The sequence below is a fragment of the Poecilia formosa genome, unplaced genomic scaffold (assembly GCF_000485575.1).
Source record: "Poecilia formosa unplaced genomic scaffold, Poecilia_formosa-5.1.2 Scaffold122, whole genome shotgun sequence".
Classification (NCBI taxonomy): domain Eukaryota; kingdom Metazoa; phylum Chordata; class Actinopteri; order Cyprinodontiformes; family Poeciliidae; genus Poecilia; species Poecilia formosa.
In genome coordinates this window covers 142,296-161,823 of record NW_006800061.1, presented here as the reverse complement: position 1 = coordinate 161,823, position 19,528 = coordinate 142,296, and the positions used below count along the sequence as shown (strand labels likewise).

At 40.8% G+C, this 19,528-nt stretch overlaps 1 protein-coding gene across 1 annotated transcript; it reads left to right on the top strand.

Annotated features, from left to right (window-relative positions):
• The first annotated feature begins 76 nt into the window (after positions 1–76).
• Positions 77–18,426, top strand: wdr26b (WD repeat domain 26b). Its single transcript, XM_007560932.2, has 14 exons — positions 77–888; positions 3,197–3,296; positions 4,766–4,822; positions 8,110–8,246; positions 11,098–11,195; positions 11,313–11,469; positions 12,822–12,960; positions 13,765–13,905; positions 14,456–14,575; positions 14,921–15,066; positions 15,184–15,262; positions 15,416–15,545; positions 16,367–16,561; positions 16,645–18,426. Exons 1-14 carry the CDS (start codon positions 581–583, stop codon positions 16,668–16,670), a joined length of 1,833 nt encoding a protein of 610 aa, XP_007560994.1. The 5' UTR covers positions 77–580; the 3' UTR covers positions 16,671–18,426.
• Positions 18,427–19,528: the final 1,102 nt, after the last annotated feature.

Genomic DNA, 19,528 nt, shown 5'->3' with positions numbered 1-19,528 from the left:
TTGTGTAAAATCTACAAAAAAATTATATTAGTTTTAAAATACATAGGTCATAAAAACAACATTCACACACTTTTTTTATCTTCTATTTTGTCAAATATTTAGTTATAATGCTAACTATGTTCCCATGCACCACCCATGGATTATATTCTACTCGGAAGCCTGCTAGTGTAGGAATTTCCGGCTACGTCAGGGCGTCAGGACTCCATTAGAGTTGCAGCTGTTTTGAGAGAAACATCAACAAAAACGAGCTGACATTAGGCTCTGAGTCTGGCAACAAGGCCTTCAATCTGGAAGCATAACCTACATTTCCCACCCGGAGCTTCGCCGGTTTCTAACCACGGCCGCTCTCGGTGAGGAAACTCTGGCCTCCGCTTCCTCCTCCTCCGACTCGGACACCGGCGGAGCGTCGCCGCCCCCGCGGAAGAAACACCGAGCCTCGGCGGCGGAGGGAGCAGGAGAGCCCGGGGCTTCAGCCGTTGTAACAGGCCTCTCTGGAGTTGTCCTAGGACTTGCCGCACACTCTCAAACCACCTCTACCATTCACTTTAATCGAAGTGTCGTTAACAACTTTAGCAACAGCATGCAGTCAAACGGGGCAAGTCAGGGACAAGAATCCTCTGAGCTTCCCTGCCTGAACAGCGCACAAAACGGGGAGTCATCATCCTCGGCCGGTGGAAACCACTCAAACGGGCTTCTGTCCAACGCGGACAACGGTAACGGTGTCGGTACCAGTAACGGGTCTTCGGTTGGACCTTGTTCGGGGACTTCGGCTACCTCCACGGCCTCGGGTTCGGAGGTGGGCTCGTTGAAAAAGAAGAAACGGCTGTCGCAGACTGAGGAAGATGTCATACGATTAATAGGACAACATCTCCACGGACTAGGGCTGAAGTAAGTTTATCCAATGTGTCAGTCGTAGAAAAACTTCAGCAGACATCAAATATTAGCGATGAACATTTCAAGTATAATCCACATCACTGTTTTTTCTTATGATAGTGTAGTTGCTAAAAGCGCTATTAGAGCGCTTGACACAAACATGGGGGGATGGGGTAGTAAGTTAGCCTGTGAGCTCGGCAGTTGGTAGGAAGAAGGGGTCCATCTTGCACAATAACAGTTAGCTTCAAAGCTAATAGCATTTGGCTGCGCTGAGGTGCTGTGCCCTGACATCAGATATAACACAACATAAAACACAAGCTGCAGTTTTAACAGCTCATCGCATGCAACGCAACACGAAGCACGTTTTTGAAATTAGGACATGATGTACTGTCAACATATATGGATTTCGCACTGGATAAAAGCATTACATCATCCAATGTTAGTATCGTTTATTCACACTAAACAAGGCTTAACTTTTTCGTCCGATCTATTCACAACACATCAACATGAAGTGTTTTATTTGTGTTAAAGGGGATGTTGTGGTAGCTTCTTAATGAGGTGCTAAAGCAGGATTATCGAGTTTGTTGTGTACCTGTTTGCGGTTCAAAGGCTGTTGCGCAAAAAAAAAAAAAAAATTGCGGAGAAATTTTAAGGTTAATGTATAGATTGTCAAGCCAGTGCGATTCGGGGTTTTCGTGTATTGTTTTTGCTCGGCTGCAAAATAATTTCTTTTTGTTTAACCTCCGGTGCAACATAAATAATAGTGTAATGCGTAAAAGCCCCTGTAATAACAAGGCAGCATCTGGTTATTATTCCTCGTCTTTTCCAACTCCGCGTTTCTTTATATCCGTCATTTTGTGCAGCTTTGTAGATTTTGATATTTGTTTCCCCCCTCTCGTCTTTATACGGCTGTCTCCTGCAGATTATGTCTCTCTAGCATTAATGCCCTAATTCCCGTGTCTCATCGTCATAGATATTTGTCAACAGTCAGCCAGAACCTGTGACATGCATTTTATTGAGGGCATGTGTTTATTTGAAGACGGCATTTGTTCCTGAAATGAGCAGAATCAGATGGTTTCATGGCGGCTGAGGAATGCGCTCTCTACCAGCTGTTTTAGATGGAAACGCTTTGCTTGAATCTAATTATAGCCACGGTGGGGGTTTCAGGATATGCATGTGTGTGTGCACTCATCGTTTTCAAAGTGACTGTTGTATAGAAGCTTAAACCTGCGCTGATCTGTGCTGTCCAGCTGAGAAAGTAAAAAGCAGCCATTACAGGGCTTTTTAAAAGACAGCCTTAACGTTGCTCTATCCATTGAGATGGGGGGTAGGTGGCAGGGTAGAGATGAGAGGGGGGGGGGGGGGGGATACATGGCATTGCCTGGTATGAATCACAGCCCCTATATTTCAGCAGGGGAAATACAGGAGAAATCAGTATTGCAGACAGCTGGATGAGAGGCTGAACACAAAGCTGCTGCGCCACTTCATTGATACCTGAGAATGATGTCATCATGCTGAAAGGTGTCTGCCCCCCCCTCCCCTCCTCCTCCTCCAGCACCTCCCACACCAACTTCCCCCGCCACCCCGCGCCTCCTCGTTTTCATTATCTCGTGCTCGCATCTCGGCAGGCGCATTTATGGTGTCCTTAGCTGGGAGATGCTGTTTGGACAGATGGTAATGGTTCATGGTTGACAAGCTGAGAGGGTGATGTCAACTGCAGAGAAAGCTCGCCCCATGTTAATGAACCTCCTACTGTCCACACATAATGCTCCGGTCATGACACAAGTGCTCTGTGTTGGTTTCCCTCAGATATAGGGAGCTATTAAGTTTATGTCACCAGGTAGAGTTGATGATGCCCCCTCTGCATTGAAAGTGTCCTCACAGACCGCCGTGCCTCTCATCTTAACCCTTTCGGTTGCATTTTGTCGCAAAAAAGAAATGCGACGGTGACAATAAATAGCTCCGACATGTCACTTCATATAATCATGTTCTGACATTTCGACATCCTGCTGACTGAGCTCACAGTTCTGATTACCCACTCACTGCTGACGCTGAGATGCCACCTTCATGCTTAATTTCAAAGTCACCCATCCTCTACTTTTCTTCCCTTTTTACTGTCTTCTGTCTATACATCAGCATAACTTTGTCTGCTTCTCCTCCAACCCTCCACCCCCTCCCCTCTTGTCTGTGTGCGTGCGTGTGTGCGTGCGTGTGTGCGTGCTTGTGTGCGTGCTTGTGTGCGTGCGTGTGTGTGCGTGTGTGTGTGTGTGTGTGTGTGTGTGTGTGTGTGTGTGTGTGTGTGTGTGTGTGTGTGTGTCTGCAGTCAGACGGTGGACCTGCTGATGCAGGAATCAGGCTGCAGACTGGAGCACCCTTCAGCGTCCAAATTCCGCAACCACGTCATGGAGGGGGAGTGGGACAAGGTTAGTTTGGATGCCTATAATTGATGAGTTAAGGTTTGATAAACATCGAATGTGCTTTGAATCTGTTGTGCTATTCACACTATAAAAATAATAAGTGTGTTTGTTTAAAAATTGTACATAATAAAGGACATGAATCTTAGAGGTTCTTTCAGGTTGCATAGAAAGGCATTGACCTACCTTTGTGGTCTAACTGTTATGCAAGTTTAATTTTGTTCTGCAGTTATTAATTGGTGCATTTGACATTTTTAATTTGTCATACAGTCAATAAACTTGCAAAAAGGTTCTCATACATTTCAAACAAAAATTGAAAGAAACACAGAAGAAGTTAGTAAGCCATATAAGAGACACGCCAAGCACATGCAAGAAGGTTGCTTTGGTCAGATCAAACCAAAACTGAACTCTATACCCTCCATGCAGAATGCTGTATGGCAGAAAACACTCCCCATCTATTTTTGCCTAAGCTTGAGCTTTCCTGAAACAAAATAGACAAAAAAAAACATAGTTTCTCAATGTGCACACAGTCCCACTTTTCATCTAATTTTTGTACAAACAAATAATACATAGAAATGTGCATCCGTAGTGTGCTCTACTGTGTCTGCCCATCATATAAACTCCTAATAAAATACATTGAAATCTCTGGTTTTACTATAGTAAAAAGTGAAAAAGTTTCAGATGTATAAATATTTTTGCAAGATGCTGATTGAAAAATACTACGGACTGCATCATTTCAGGTGATGTGTTGTCGTTTTTAGAATGTTTGTTTAGGCAAGAAATCAGGTGGTGAACAACAATAAAAATATGAATGCCATAAATACTGTTTTCATCTCCATAACAAAATTGCTTTGTACTAAGGGTTTACTCTGTTGGATAGTTTTGTAATTGTATGATAGTTGATAATACATGCTTTTACATTTTAGAACTGTATAAAATCTGTAATATTTGATCAGAACATTGAATTAAATCCAGTAATGAGTTCAGCACTGATGAAAATTCTGGTCCAGAATGTAACACAGTCTGACATGTACGTTTTGTTTTGGCATTCTTTTAATTTTCAGGCTGTCTTGCATTTCTTTGTTTCTAGGGCTTAAGTTAGCCTTAGAAAATTACAGACCTTGTTAAAAAGAAGCATTGCAAAAATGATTAACTTAAGCCAAAAGCATTCAGTGTGGGCTCAAGTCAAGTGGTTGTAAATTTGTGCATGTGGATGGCAGGTTTGTTCTTCCCACAAAGCTACTTGTAAAATCTAAGTTGTGATTGTTTCTTCTGCTCAGTTTTATCAAAGAACGTGGAAGCTATGGAAGCTGTGAAAGCCTCATGGACAGTTTCCATGCCATTTCTACCACTTAATGTTTATATTGCTGTTTTTCTTTCTTTCTTTTTTTTTCCTCCTCTGCATGCATTGAAACTGCTGAGCTAACAATTTCTCTCTGTGTCTCCCTACCATCATGTACCCTTTGTTTTTGATCCAGGCTGAGAATGATCTCAACGAGCTGAGAGCACTGATGCATTCTCCCAACGCCATTGTGGTAAGCGCCCGCTTTGCCCAAACCCTGAACTGGGTCTGAATGACGGGTCAGTCAGCACACAGGCTCTGCTGGAGGTTCCAGAACTGTAGCAGTAGAAAACCAGGCCTGTGTTGTGGAGTTTTAAAAAGCTCAAATGTTCTGGATAAAGAGTTAGAAACGAACCACACACTGGATTTAAGGAAGGAATATGCTATTTTGCTGAATAATTTCTTTTTGGCTTATTTGTTTTCATCTTTAGTTCTTCAATTTGTTGTACTTTGCCATTTTTTTATGAATCATACTTAAAGCAAACTACAGCGCCTACTGGTTTTTAGTGTATTGTTTTAGTTTGCAATGCTCTGTGATGTCTGAGTCGAGCTTTTTCTGCTCTCTTTCATAAATTACAAAACAGTGCTATTAAAAATATATAGAATGGCTAAATTTAAAGGGGGAAAAAAAAATCAATTTTAGATAGAATCGTATTCTGCCCTGCATCCCAGTGAAAATTAGCAGTTGGGAGAGGGGTCGCTGCAGGGTCGTGTACTTTAAGAAATGCAGCGTGTGGGTGGATGCTGTCTTGAATTTATGTGTGGTTGTCTCAACCCTGCTTGTATCAGTTGTCGGGGTCGTGCTGCATCCCTGAGATAAGACTCAAATTTAATACCAAAGATGTCTCTGCTTGCACTGATCAGTAAACACGTTTCTGTTACCCTCGGCGCGAAATAAAGAGACAGAGAGGGTTGATTTCAACAATGGTTGGAGTGTAATTGAAAATAACAGTGGAAATGTCGTGCGCGGGGCTCGAAACGGGTGCTTTCGCCATTTGAAAATGGCTGAGTTGTTGTTTATAATTTTTTTCCCAATCTTTTCAAAATGAAATTGAAGCTGCACTTGAAATGGTAACTGGATGTGCTTTACTCTGCCATCTGGATTTTTGTTTTGATTTCAAAGTTCATGTTTAAAGATGCTCCCTTTTAAAGTACACAAAGCAAATATGTCAAAGAAGTGGTACACCATGAAGTTAGATAAGTAGTTGGAGAAGGAGCATAGGACCAATAATAGCCATTACTTTCCCTCTCCTGTTCAAAAAAAATGATACACTGTTCGGTGTTGCGGTCCAACCTGCTAATTATCCTCTTTACGCTCTGACATCTCTGCCGTTCTTCATGCTTCTTTATTGGGTTCGTTAACCTTTTATGCAAAGGATAGAAGTGGGGGGGGAAGCTGATTAAGCTAGCTATTACCAAATTTAACAATCTGACAAACTGTTAAACAGAAAGTTGAATTTAGCGTCCTATAAAACAATGCATTCATTGTTTTGTAATGTTAAAAAATGAGCTCAGCCGACATGCCAGAATAAGCACCACGTGATAGAAATGCACATTTGAATGTAATGTGTGTGTGTGTGTTTTTTATTTTTTATTTTTTAAAGAGGCTTTAAACATGCTTGAATAAAGGAATGGAGTTATTTAGTGTGTGTTTCTACAACACAAGGCCATAATTTGAGCAGTCATGCCTTTGCATTATTATATATGGCTCCTGTGTTCTTGCTGTACCAGCCTAACCACTCAGGGTATGCAGTTGTTGGAAAAACATTGCCGTGGTTGCTTTCTGAATTGGAGTTAAACATCATGAGAATTTAGACTGATATTAAATGGTATGAGTTTCATAACTATAAGACCAGGTTCAGACCTGGTATTAAAATACACCCCGACTGATTCGGATAAAAGTAGATCCCGCTAAGCACTGTCATTTACTCCTGTCCTGCGCGATCAGATTTCAGTAACTTCCTTTACACACAGATGAGCAGGTCGCCACATCACAGGGGTGGGCTGCCAGCTGAGACATAAACTGGACATCAGCAAGGACCTCTGATGTTTCCGCTTCATCTCCGAAACTTCCAGTCACACGAGCTGCATTATTAATCAGTTATTAACGTCGTTGAGGTTTAGATGAGTTGCATTTTGCTGCTTTAGTTTGGCTGCAAAATCTCTATAAAGGTAAATATACAGCTGAACAGATGTGTTACGGGAGAAGTAAAATGTTAGAGATCAAAAAGCTCTACATTAGCGGACGGACACTGAAGAATGTAAACTATAACTTTTAATTGTTTGCACAAAGTTTTTTAGCCTGCACTCTTATGTAAAAGTGACAAGACATTTGTCTGATACAGATTTTGTTCCCATGAGTCATTTTTTGAATTACTAACTTTTATGCAAGGATTGCAGTGGGTGCAATCAGCTAAAAAAAATATACAAGGAACAAACATTCACCCATGCAGCATTCTGAAGTCTATTGATCTATATATATAAAAAATAAAAAAACATTTTGAGAAAAAATGTCTTTTTTTTTTTCTCTCTCTCTCTCTCTAAAGAGAATTCCATTAAATTTATTATCTCTGGTTATTAAAAATAACCCTCATGTTGAGTTTTATAGGGGTCATGAGGTCATGTCTGTGGGTTCTCCTTCAATGTGTCCCAGGACGGTTGTGTTTAGTGACAAACTGATGCACATTCATGTGTCCCAGAACGTCCCAGTTAGAATAGTGGGAATAGGTGATCTTAAAAAAATAAAAGCACCTCATTTACATCTAAGTCAGACTATCAAGTACTTAAATTTTCCTTCATTTATAGATTATAAAATGCATTACTTTGTTCAGATATGTGCATATTTTATTTTTTTTCTTAGTAAATCACATGGAAAAAGATAGGGATTTCTGTTTTTTGTTGTTTTTTTGTTTTTTTTTGTTGTTGTTGCTGCCTGGGTCTTTATAGGCAGAATCATAACTTCAAACATATAAACAGAATCTTAAAACAGCTTCTGCCTTCCACTGTGTGCTTCCTTAACAGGGGATCTTTTCAAAGTAGGGGAGCTTTATTCAACACAGCATGTGGGAGATGTGGTCATGCATCCTTAGACTGAAGCTGCTCCTCCACTCCCTTTATACAGTTTCCAGTACAGTATCAGATAATAGAATATTCAACTCACCATGAGGGTTTATAGATATCGTTTACCTTTGAGTGCTTAGCTGCAGCACAACACCTTTAAAACGCAGGGAGAAATCTCTTTTTGGCTTAAAGTTGATTCATTCCCATGCTTTTTTTTTTTTTGGTGTTTTCAGGGCAAAGATTAAAGATTGTGCTGATAAATTACAGCTGTCAGTACTCCATGTGTGGTACTTTTAAGTATTTTAGAGATGCATTCATTAATGATTTCTTTAATCGTTTTAATGCTATAACCTCATAAAGCCAAGTTTTTTTTTTCTTTTATCCATTGTTTTATTGTTGACTTCTCCTCCTCCTCCTCAGCGTATGAAGTTCCTGTTGTTGCAACAGAAGTACCTAGAGTATCTGGAGGACGGCAAGGTCCTGGAGGCTCTGCAGGTCCTCCGGGGAGAGCTGACGCCGCTCAAGTACAACACGGACCGGATCCACGTCCTCAGCGGGTACTTTCTGATGTTTCACCCGGTTTCACAAATGATTCACTCAAAGTACTAAATTTAAACAGCTCCACACATGTACTTTTGTAAAAATGCACAATTTTGGCAGTTAAGTTCTTAAATGATATTTACCTTATAACATGCTCTTTTTTTTATTGTTTGTTCTTTTATTCATCACAACACAGCTTGTGGTACTTTGAATTTTGATATACCGTATTTTCCGCACTATAAGGCGCACATAAAAACCTTCAATTTCCTCAAAAGCCGACAGTGCGCCTTATAATCCGGTGCGCCTTATAAATGGACCAATATTGAACCACAACAGGTCTAGCAACTACGGTAAGCAGCCGCCGACTTCATTTTCGCCCGTAGAAGAAGAAGCGCGCGGTGCATGCTGGGATAGTTGTCAGAACGCTGGTTTGTTAATAAAGTTTGACTGACCTATCTACCTACCGACCGTCTAGAATCAGGTCGTCTGCAGGTCATTTAGTACCACGTTCTCCACAAACATGCTGTGAGCGAACGGAGAAGGGTGACCATCGTCCGCCCACGCCCTGGCCCAGTCGCGGAAGGCTCTCCTCGCCGACCGGAGTCGGACTGTTTTGTTGACATTCTTTATGTCAACAAAGTGGCTTTAGACATTCATCCAAAGTGCTTCGACTAGGGTTACCAAGGGACCAGCCCCTATACATTTAAAGCCGGGAGGGTGTGGGGGAAGAGAGACGGAGACTGCGGCGGCAGCGTGTCGTTTGGTCTGTGTTACCCAAAAAGCAGTTGGGCACAATATCGCAACACCAACACCGTGAGTAGAACAATGACTGGGGCAGCTTACTATATAAAGTACTCGGGGACCATTTCTTTATTATTACACATCCACATTTGTAGAGTACGGAACAAATCGCGTCCTGTTTAGGTTCAATATGGGACGGGTGGCAACCCTAACTGTAGTGTCGATTCTATGCGCCTTATGTATGAAAATAGTTTTAAAATAGGCCATTCATTGAAGATGTGCCTTATAATCCGGTGTGCCTTATAGTGCGGAAAATACGGTACATTTGCAGATGAAATAAACTATCATCAGCTGAGCTTTGATGAAAAGATGAAAAGCAGAGATGGCCAACAAGATGAGAAGTTCAAACACTTAGCATTAACTTCAAAGGGAAGCTTCTTAAAAAACTGAATGGACAAAAACTGCCACTGGCTACTTGGGCAGTGCTTCTGTAGGAAGCAAGCAACTAAAAGCTGAAACTGTGGCAAAATATAAGATTAGATTAGGTCGAATTTGTAGTCAGTTGTTGCAAGGAGTCTTAAAAGATGAGATGTTAGCTTGGTGTTGTGGAGGAATTAGGGAACAGCAGAGGAATTAAAAAGACATCAAAGGACCTAGCTGTTCTTTTACTTTCATTAAGTGAGACAAGTAAGCTAAGACCTGATTTGCTTTATTTGTGTATTAGGGGCTTGTTAGTTTTTAATACTGTTTGTATAAGTGTCATTTTGGTTTTAAAGTTAAAGAATTACTGCTTTAATCTGTTACCTGCTGTGATGAGTTTGGCGACAGTATCACTTTGCCTTTTTAGGACTTTTTACTCTGTTTTGTATTTTGCCAATGTGCCAGTTGTCAACCTTTCTTATGTTTGTAGGTTATTATTCATGTCTTGCTTGCTGTCTGAGTTTTTACAGTTATTTTAAGTGTCGGTCAGACAAGCTTGTTGTTGCTAAGAATGGGCCAGCCTTGTATTTTTACTGGGATGTAGCAGAAAGCCTCATCTGGGACATTTTTGGGATCAACTTTAAATCACAACAAATGTCTCCAAGGGCTGCGGTTGGTTCCAACCGGCTCATGTGTATTCATTGGCTGAGGGCATCGTCATTACTTTCTCATGATTTCAGAAAATAAGCAGTGCTCATGTTAAAGAATGTTGTAAAACGAACTACACAAGTCTCTATGACAATACAGTCAGTGATATTTAAATGTATGTTTCATTCAGAAACCAGTGTGACCCTGTAATACGCCTGCTAGCAGTATGCTGCTCTTAAGTCAACAGGTTGCTTCTACCCCAATTAACACAGTGAATAATATGGGTATAACAATAAACCCAGCTCCTGATATGAGACTATACATAATGTTGTGTCTTCAAGATTGACATGCAAGATTGACATGGTGCATAGGGCACCAAATGATCAGGCTCTTGGAAACTCGTCACACTTACAGTAATTATGATGTATTAAAAAATGTGTGAAGCAAGGTACAATTCGTGCAAAGACAACATTTGGTCAAGAAAAAGAGAAAAAAAAGATGCCTCAATCTCAAGTCCAGCAGGCAGTCTGAATATGCCCTCAAAAGGCATTAAGAGATGTGGGTGGAAAAGAGGAAAAGAACAGCGACGTGATAATCGCGTGTCGTATGGAGTCTCGCTTCACCTCCTGTCCACCTTACTTCTTTTTCTGTGTTGTTCGTAGCTTAGGGAGCCCAAATGACTAGCGCTGCCCCTTGTCATGACTGACTATTAAATTAGATTTGTCCAGGCATTTTCATTGACTGTATGTTAAAATATTGTTTTAATTAAAAATATTCAGTTTTCTAGGCATTTTTGGTTAGTTTTTCCTTATTATTTGCTGTCCGCCTCCAGACAAGAATGATATACGGTACACATAATACAGCATGGGCGTGTTGTGCAAAAAGAATAATTGTCGTTTTGATTTACTGTGACCAGCGTTGTAGGTTAAATGAGAAATTATACAAGAAATGTTGCATCTAATATAGTTTGGGTTGTGCGATGAATCATGTTAGTTTTTCTGATTTTTACCAACAGTGAATCTTGTTTTCCCTAAACCTTGACTTCGTATTTTCTTGCAGGTACCTAATGTGTAGCCATGCCGACGACCTCCGAGCCAAGGCAGAGTGGGAGGGCAAGGGCACAGCCTCTCGCTCCAGGCTCCTGGATAAATTACAGAGTGAGGAGATGCTTTCCGTTTAATCAGCCTGTGGAGCTAGCACATGTTGCCCAGCTTCCACACGTACGTTTGATGTGCTGAGGCGAACTATCTTCCCGCTTTCTGACCATGTTGCAGCGTACCTGCCCCCATCCGTGATGCTGCCTCCTCGGCGACTACACACTTTGCTGCGGCAAGCGGTGGAACTGCAGAGGGATCGCTGTCTTTATCACAACACCAAGCTGGACAACAACCTGGATTCAGTCTCCCTTCTCCTCGATCATGTCTGCAGCAGGTTGGTAAAAAAGAAAATGGTTTGAGGAGGGTTGGACACAAGCGGGAAGCATGATGTTGGTTTTCCCCTCATTACTGCCTGTTGAGGCTGTCAACATAATCAACTGAGCTTTAATATATTCGGTCAACGGAAAAAATAAATTCTACTGCAGTCACACAGATGGTGAGATAAATTTTAAGTAGTCACATCTAAAACAGTGGTCTTGAAGATTTTTTTAAACAACAAATAGATAAATATTTCCGCTTCTATTACATATTAGCTGGTTAATTAGCCCGGGTATCATTCGCTATGTTGGCCTGTCACAATAACAATTTTTACTGGACAAAAAATTGTCCTAGAATTTATTGCGATAAACAATAACATTGTTCTTTTGAGACTGTTTTCCAAGTAATATATTGATAATGGCATAAGAACAAACGCTTGCTCTCTTAAAGACCAATAAACTTTAATTTTATGAAGAACACTTAGAACTGGAAGATATTTTAAACATCCCAAATAAAACAATACAACCAAAAACGATAAACGAAAATAAAATCCACACACAACCAAACCCATAAGTAAAATGGATTATGATGTGTCTTTGAACAAAATGAACCGGAATGGAAATGATCAAGTTCATTTTGATTTATCGTGCAATTAATTGCTGTATTGTGACAGGCGTAGGCTGCTTTAACATAGGAAGCAATGTGGTTTTTGTCAGTGGATGAAGTGACCAATAGTCCCAAATAGTGGTCAGCTACAAAACAGGGGATTTTATTTTATCAGCACCACAATAAACTGAAAATCACAAGTGATTTTGCTTCAAATGGTAAAGCATTTGTGCGTTCCTTTGTACTAGTTTCATTATAATTTAAGTTATTTACATGTGGCGTATATGTCTCCCCTCCTTTTCTTTAATGTACTTTCATGTTCCATTATATTTAGGAAAGCTTTTTTTTTTCACATCCAAATCAACAAATAATTTCTTCATGAGAGGAACATGTATTGTTTGAAGTGGCCTAGCTTGTCCTCACAATCTCATAGATTTGGAGAACTTTTGTAAGACAAAGTTGGCAAAAACTGAAACTGGATGTAAATGTGCTTTAATAAAGTATTTACTCAAGGATCCACAGAAATGCAATATTCCTCCCACCACATTTCTGTTGTGTTTTTTTTTTTTTTAGCTAAATTATGCAGGACGAACATCACATAGACTCTTATGCATTCTCAAATTTCAGTTCTCTCTGTACATCTGAAAATACTACAAACGCCACATTTTGAGGGCCAGTTTGTATTCTGTTGTAGAATTTTCAAAACTCATTCACCGGTGGGTTTTGTAGACTTTTAAAAATCAATCTGTTTTCTTTCTGCAGGAAACAGTTTCCCTGTTACACCCAGCAGATTCTGACAGAGCATTGTAATGAAGTGTGGTTCTGCAAATTCTCAAACGATGGCACCAAACTAGCGACTGGCTCCAAAGACACGACTGTCATAATCTGGCAAGTGGACCCGGTGAGTGTGCAAACATACACGCCTTACTCATTCGACTGCAGTCTGTTGGTAGATTGTAGTAGTTGCAGTCTCTTTTTAGGTCTAAACTAGAAAAAATATATACTTTCAAATGATCAAGAGACGGTGTGTGCTCATCTGTTAAAATATAACGAGTGGAATTTAAAATGTGCTGTTGCAACATGATCTACTATTGCAAAAGCAAATATAATTTAAGACAGAAACTAGCAAGAAAACAGAGCTTTGTCCCTAAGGTGTTAAGAAACTCAGGTGATGGTAGAATTTTTGTTTGCCGAGTTGCTGAGATAAATAATGCGACTGGTGTATTTAAGCCGTCTCTGTGCAACACGATCCTCCTCAAACGGAAACGGAGAGAAGATCAAACATTTACTGGATGAGAACACAATGGCATGGGTTGAAATTAGCTCAGAGATTATGGAAAACAAAACAGGTTCTTTAATAGAACCGGTTAAGAATTAGCTCAAGATTAAAGCACTGGAACGGCTTTAATGTTGTCCTTTCTGCAAACGTTCAGCTGAAAATCTATTTGAAACACCAGAGATTGGCAACCTGGATCTAGTTCTCCTTGTATGCTCTCAAGTGTTTTGTCTTGCTACTGTTGCATGAGATTAATCATGTTTAACAGAGTTTCTCACTAAACCAGTAGAGAAACTCTTACAGAATAGTGAGTTTATTTAATGTTCTAAAAAGTAGTCTGATGAAAGGTAAATCTGAATGAAATAAAGTTAAAAATGCCATTATAAAGTCTCTTATTCAAGTAATGTTTCATTTGTGCTTGCCACGTAGGAGAGCCACCAACTGAAGCTGCTGCGAACCCTGGAAGGGCACGCATACGGCGTCTCCTACTTAGCCTGGAGTCCTGACGACACCTACCTGATCGCCTGTGGACCTGACGATTGCTCTGAGCTCTGGCTCTGGAATGTCCAGGTAGAATAAAAAGGAAGAAGGAAATTAAAAAGTATCCTTAAATATTCTTTTCAACACCATTCAGACAACAAATTGAGCCTTTGCTGTTGGCACAGGCTGTTGGCTTCATACCTCAATTAATGAACGTAGTCATACAGAGATATTTTCTTCTACACATTTAGAAGATGCTTCAGCTGTCAGAATTTATTTATATGCTGTTGGTGTTATTTGGGGTACTCTGATCTCATACATTATATCACTGTTTCTGTATCATTCAGCTTGACACGCGGTAAGTGTGTCTCCTCATAGCCATCCTCGGTATGACGTGGTTATCTAAGCACCATTAATCGTATCCCAAGTCTGAAAAGTGCTATGGATACCCTGTAGTGTGCCGTTTGTACTCAATGACCTTTTCTTTTCACCCATCCTCTCTTCTCCCCTCCCGTCTCTCTCTCTCTTTTTTTTTTTCTTACTCATCCCTCCCCCTCTCTTGCTCAATGTGTCTTCTCGCTCTCTCTCCCTTCCCCCATTTCCTTCTCTGTGTTTCTCTATAAATACCCTCCTTTGCCAGACGGGGGAGCTGCGGACCAAGATGTCCCAGTCCCACGAAGACAGTCTTACCAGTGTGGCCTGGAATCCTGACGGCAAACGCTTTGTCACCGGTGGACAAAGGGGGCAGTTTTATCAGTGTGTAAGTCCTCCGGTCATTTACCAACTTTTTCAAACACAATTATTTTCTTTCTTTTTTTTTTTTTTCCCCATTTTGCCACATTCACAAACATCGTAGTGTTTTATTGCCATGTGAGCCACAAACACAAAATAGTGCATGTTTGTGAAGTGGAAGGATATTATGACATATAGACCTGAAGCGTGGTGCTTATTTGTATTTAGTTCTGATTTAAAAACTTTATAAAACTACCTTTTGCTGCAATTTCAACTGTAGGTCTTTTAGTGTTTCTTGACTGGTTTTACATACTTAGACATTAGCATTTGTGCTCATTCTTCTTCTGATGTTTGACTGGGTTTGCGTTGTCAGGACCTGGACGGGAACTTGTTGGACTCGTGGGAGGGGGTGAGAGTTCAGTGCCTGTGGTGCCTGAGCGATGGGAAGACTGTGCTGGCCTCGGACACCCATCAGCGTATCAGAGGGTACAACTTTGAGGACCTCACAGACAGAAACATGTATGTATATTTTGAAATGAGATTGAAAGATGTGACTTAATGTAATTCATTTTAATAGCAGATAGCTAATTTATTTTCACGTTTTTTTTTTGTTTTGTTTTGTTTTTGTTTTTACAGAGTTCAAGAGGACCACCCTATCATGTCTTTTACCGTTTCAAAGAACGGTAGATTAGCTTTGTTAAATGTAGCAACTCAGGTAAGCTCATCAGTTCTATCGAGGTGCTTGCAAACAAATAAATAGACTTATTTAATAGACTAAATAAATATTGGAGAAATATAATAGATTTGGGGATTAATAAAGTATTTTTAAATTAAGTAGAATTTTGAATTGAAACTGGTTTCAACATAGGGAGTGCACCTGTGGGATCTTCAAGATCGGGTGCTTGTGAGGAAGTACCAAGGTGTGACCCAGGGCTTCTACACCATCCACTCCTGCTTTGGAGGACACAACGAAGACTTCATCGCCAGTGGCAGCGAAGGTACAGTTAAAAGGCAGCTGAAGGCCATTGACAGGAAATAGTTCACAGTATAACTAAATTTATTTACCCTAATGTGGGAAAGCATCTCCTACCAAGGTGTTTTTTTTTTTTTTTCATTAGCCTTTTCTGAACCAACAACTCTTGGACAGAACATCTATTTTTTTCTACATTCAGTCTCTAAAACAACAAAAAAATATATTATTTATAGAAGTACATAGAGATATTTGTTGGGAAATTAGCACATCATGCCAACTGTGAAACATGATAGTGGCAGCGTCATGGTGTGGGGATACCTCTCTTCAGCAGGGAGAGGAAAGCTGGTTTAAATTGTAAGAAAGACGAATAAAGCAAAATCCAGAGTAATCCTGGAAGAAAACCTTTGAAGAAAAGTTTATAGATTCCGAGTGAGACAAAGACCGCCAGAGCTTTAATGAGCTGATTTTGATCAAGTGTATTCTGTTATGGAGAAAAAAAAAATCAGTCTTTTAATAACTCAAAGATTTGTTGGAAAGAAAAAAAAACAAAAAGCATAATTTTCCTTCAGCTTCATAATTATTTACTACTATGATTCGGATCCATCACAAAAAACGTGAATTTATAAAATTCAATATCTGTTCAAATGCAATTCGAAATGTGGTTAAAATTTGACAAAGTGCAAAGGATTCTTTCGAGAAATTGCGGTAAGACTTCAAATTTGAAGACGACATGTAATCTTTTGTCTCTTTGATTATCGTCGTCGCTCGGAGCGGTGGCATTTCTTTCCCCTGTTCTAAATCTATTTTCTTCCATCTGTGCACAACCTTTGTCGTCAATCCCACCAGACCATAAAGTGTACATCTGGCATAGGCGTGGCGAACTTCCTATTGCCGAGCTCACAGGCCATACACGCACCGTTAACTGTGTGAGCTGGAACCCAGCCATCCCGGGCCTCATGGCGTCCGCCTCGGACGACGGCACAGTGCGCATCTGGGGTCCCGCTCCATTTCTCGATTCGCAAGAGGCAGACGGACTCAACGGTAAGAGGATGACGTTCAAACGGGAGCTGTTCTCGCAACCCATAATGACGAGTTGCATGTCTGCTTGCTTTTCGTCTCCTCAGAAAACAGCAGTAACATGGACAGTTGATGGTGACCTACGGAGCAGATGACGTCTCAATTTGACAACAACCCAAGAATCCTACAGTGTAACAAAACGTAAATGGGCAAATACAATTTGATATCACCAGAGAGAAAGCGAAGAAAAACCCAACAAATGTCACCGACCCATCTGAGAAAACAAAAAGCGAGAAAAATATGGCTCCAGAACCGGCCTAGACAAATGGTGGACATGACGACAGACTCCCTGGAATTTTGGGTCCGCATCCACACAAAAAAAAAAAATTTGGATCCCTTTTCTAAAGGCCTGGAAAGTCAGTCAGAACTCAGCGGGATCTTCCTCTGATGAACTGTAACAGCTGTTCTCCTCACTTCTAACTGACCCCCCCCCTCGTCCTCCATTTTGCTCCGGTGTCAGTAGACATGCCAGCTCTTTGCAAGTATCTGAGGAAATCCACTTCCACCCTGAGCCTGGGGCCCGCTGCATCCTCGCGATGCCTCCAGACGGACGGGGCGGACCAGCCCCTCTCCTTGCCGGACTACAGCCGTCTGCCCGTTTGTCTCAGACTCTCTAATGTCTCTATGGACATGGGTGGGGGAACTTGTTGTTGAGAGAGGAGGATGGTGCGTGTGGGGTGGGGGAGGGCTATAGTAGGTCATCTGTGTGTGTTTTTTTTTTTCCCCTTTACCTCTTTTTACTTGCTAAATTCTTCAGCTGAAAATTCACAGTGAAACCATCAACAGACCAGCTGATAAAGAACACCGATAGGCTATGCTAACTGTTTGAAGTTTTTTTTTTTTTTTTTTTAATGATAGTCATAGTGTTCATTCTTGTTTAAGAGGCAAACCCTTGCTCATGTAGTGCCCAAGGAAAACTTCAGCGTGAAGATTCCACGTTCTGTTTCTCAGCTTTAGGAGGGGGGAAAAAAAACTTTTTATTCCCCTTATTTAACATCCGTCACGGACAGCTCCCCCATTCCCTCCCTCCTGTCGAGCTAGCCTGTGCACAACTCCGTTAAATCTACCTAGGAGGAGGACAGAGTGATCCACAGGTTACATATCCACTGTGAGGGGGTCACACACTGGTGGCGAGGTGTGCTTTCCATCATCGAGACACGTGTGTGTATATATATATATATATGTATGTGTGTATATATATATATATATAAACCAAGACCTTTCTCAGAAAGAGACGCTTTCAGACGTGGAGTGCAACTTCATTTGCACGCTTAGTGACTGCTGTCCCTCCTGTGTGAGAGTGGATGAGTGCGAGTGTGAGTAATAGTGACAAGAGTGTTTTTTTTGCATGCACACAGTAGAGCGAGAGTGGACATTATTGGGTGCAGATTTAATTGGCGCGTGTTTTATTTTGTTGGTTTTTTTTTTTTTTGTATGTGTGCAAATCACACCAGCAGAAGATTCTCTCCCTTCCTCTCCCCTCATCCCCTTGTTTTCATAGTAAAATTGTTCCAGATTTTAAACCAATTCTGAGTTATCCAAAGCCCCATAGGGACCTCTATGTCTGTGGAACAAAAAAAAGACATTTTGTAAAAAATTTAAAAAAAAAAAAGATTTTTTTTTTTTTTTAATGTGGGGCTTTCATTTTTACATTAGAATGTGTTTTGTCCTCAACGATGCAGCATTCAAATGGCACTGATATGTTGACATAAGATTCGTTGGGTGAAGCGAAGCAAAATACAAAAAGGAAAAAAATGAATGCAATTTAAGTGAGACACCAGAAAGAGGCTGAAAGTTTGTAAAGGCATGGGCCGGTACGAGATTCTGTGGAAAAAAAAATTAAAATATGTTACGGCTTCAGGGTATCAAAAATATTTCCAGAAAACTTTCAGACAAAAATATAGAAACATGTTCAAGGTTTTACACCAACAATGATTCTTACTGCCACAAAAATATGATCACAAATTGATTATTGCAGTTATACTAGCGTATTTAATATTTATTTATTATTCCGATTTTGATCAGTAGACTTGGAATAAAAATATAAACACCCACCAAGTTTTATTATTGCACAGTATCTGACACCTATCTACTTGGACTATCCGTGCTGGTACCTAGCCTGCAGTCGTCTGCTTTACGGCTCTCCAGCTGCAGTTTTAAAACGGCGTTACTTTAGAAGAGTGATTGCTGGAGCTACTTCAGTTCCCAAAGTAAGCCGCTGTTAATCTTTTTACCATGAAACCGGCCCATGCCCAGTCATAGGCGAAGGATTATTTCATTAGAGAAGTTGATGCTTGGAATTGTTCGACAAGTTCATAAAAAGAAGAGGCATTCATTAGCTGAAACAACGCTCCGAGCGCATTAGTTTGGGACTTTTGCAATCCTGAATCAAAACGACACAAACTGCCTTCCTGTTCCCACAGTTGCACAGATCCCCCGCCCCCCTCGGTATGTATGACTCCCTCACGGCACTTTGAGTGGTCTTTCTGCTCTCCTGCACATGAAGCGGTGGCATTAATCTTTAGTCGGCTGCCACCCCAAAAGGTTACATTGGTGAAAGATTTAAAAACCTAATAGGAGATTTCAAGAGGACCCGGGTCCTCGCCATGCCTCTATGCACCCGATGTGAGTGATTGGCCCAAAACGTGATGAAACTCAGCATTACAAGGCAAAGCAGCCTCCTCTTGAAGGTACCCCCTCTGGGAGTTTAGAGAGAGTTAGGCATCAACCTCCCCTCTGCTCTCCAGCCAAGTTATTCAGTGGTTTTTGCACCATTTAAAGCTTTCTTCCTCCCTTATTTCAGGGTATGTAATGACAATTCGCTACAGACTGATATAGTAAAATGTTTAAACCAGTGCTTTTGTCTGTTTTTATTGAACTTTTTTTTTTTTTNGCTCAACACCATGGGCTCCTTTGAGGCCAAACTTCCTC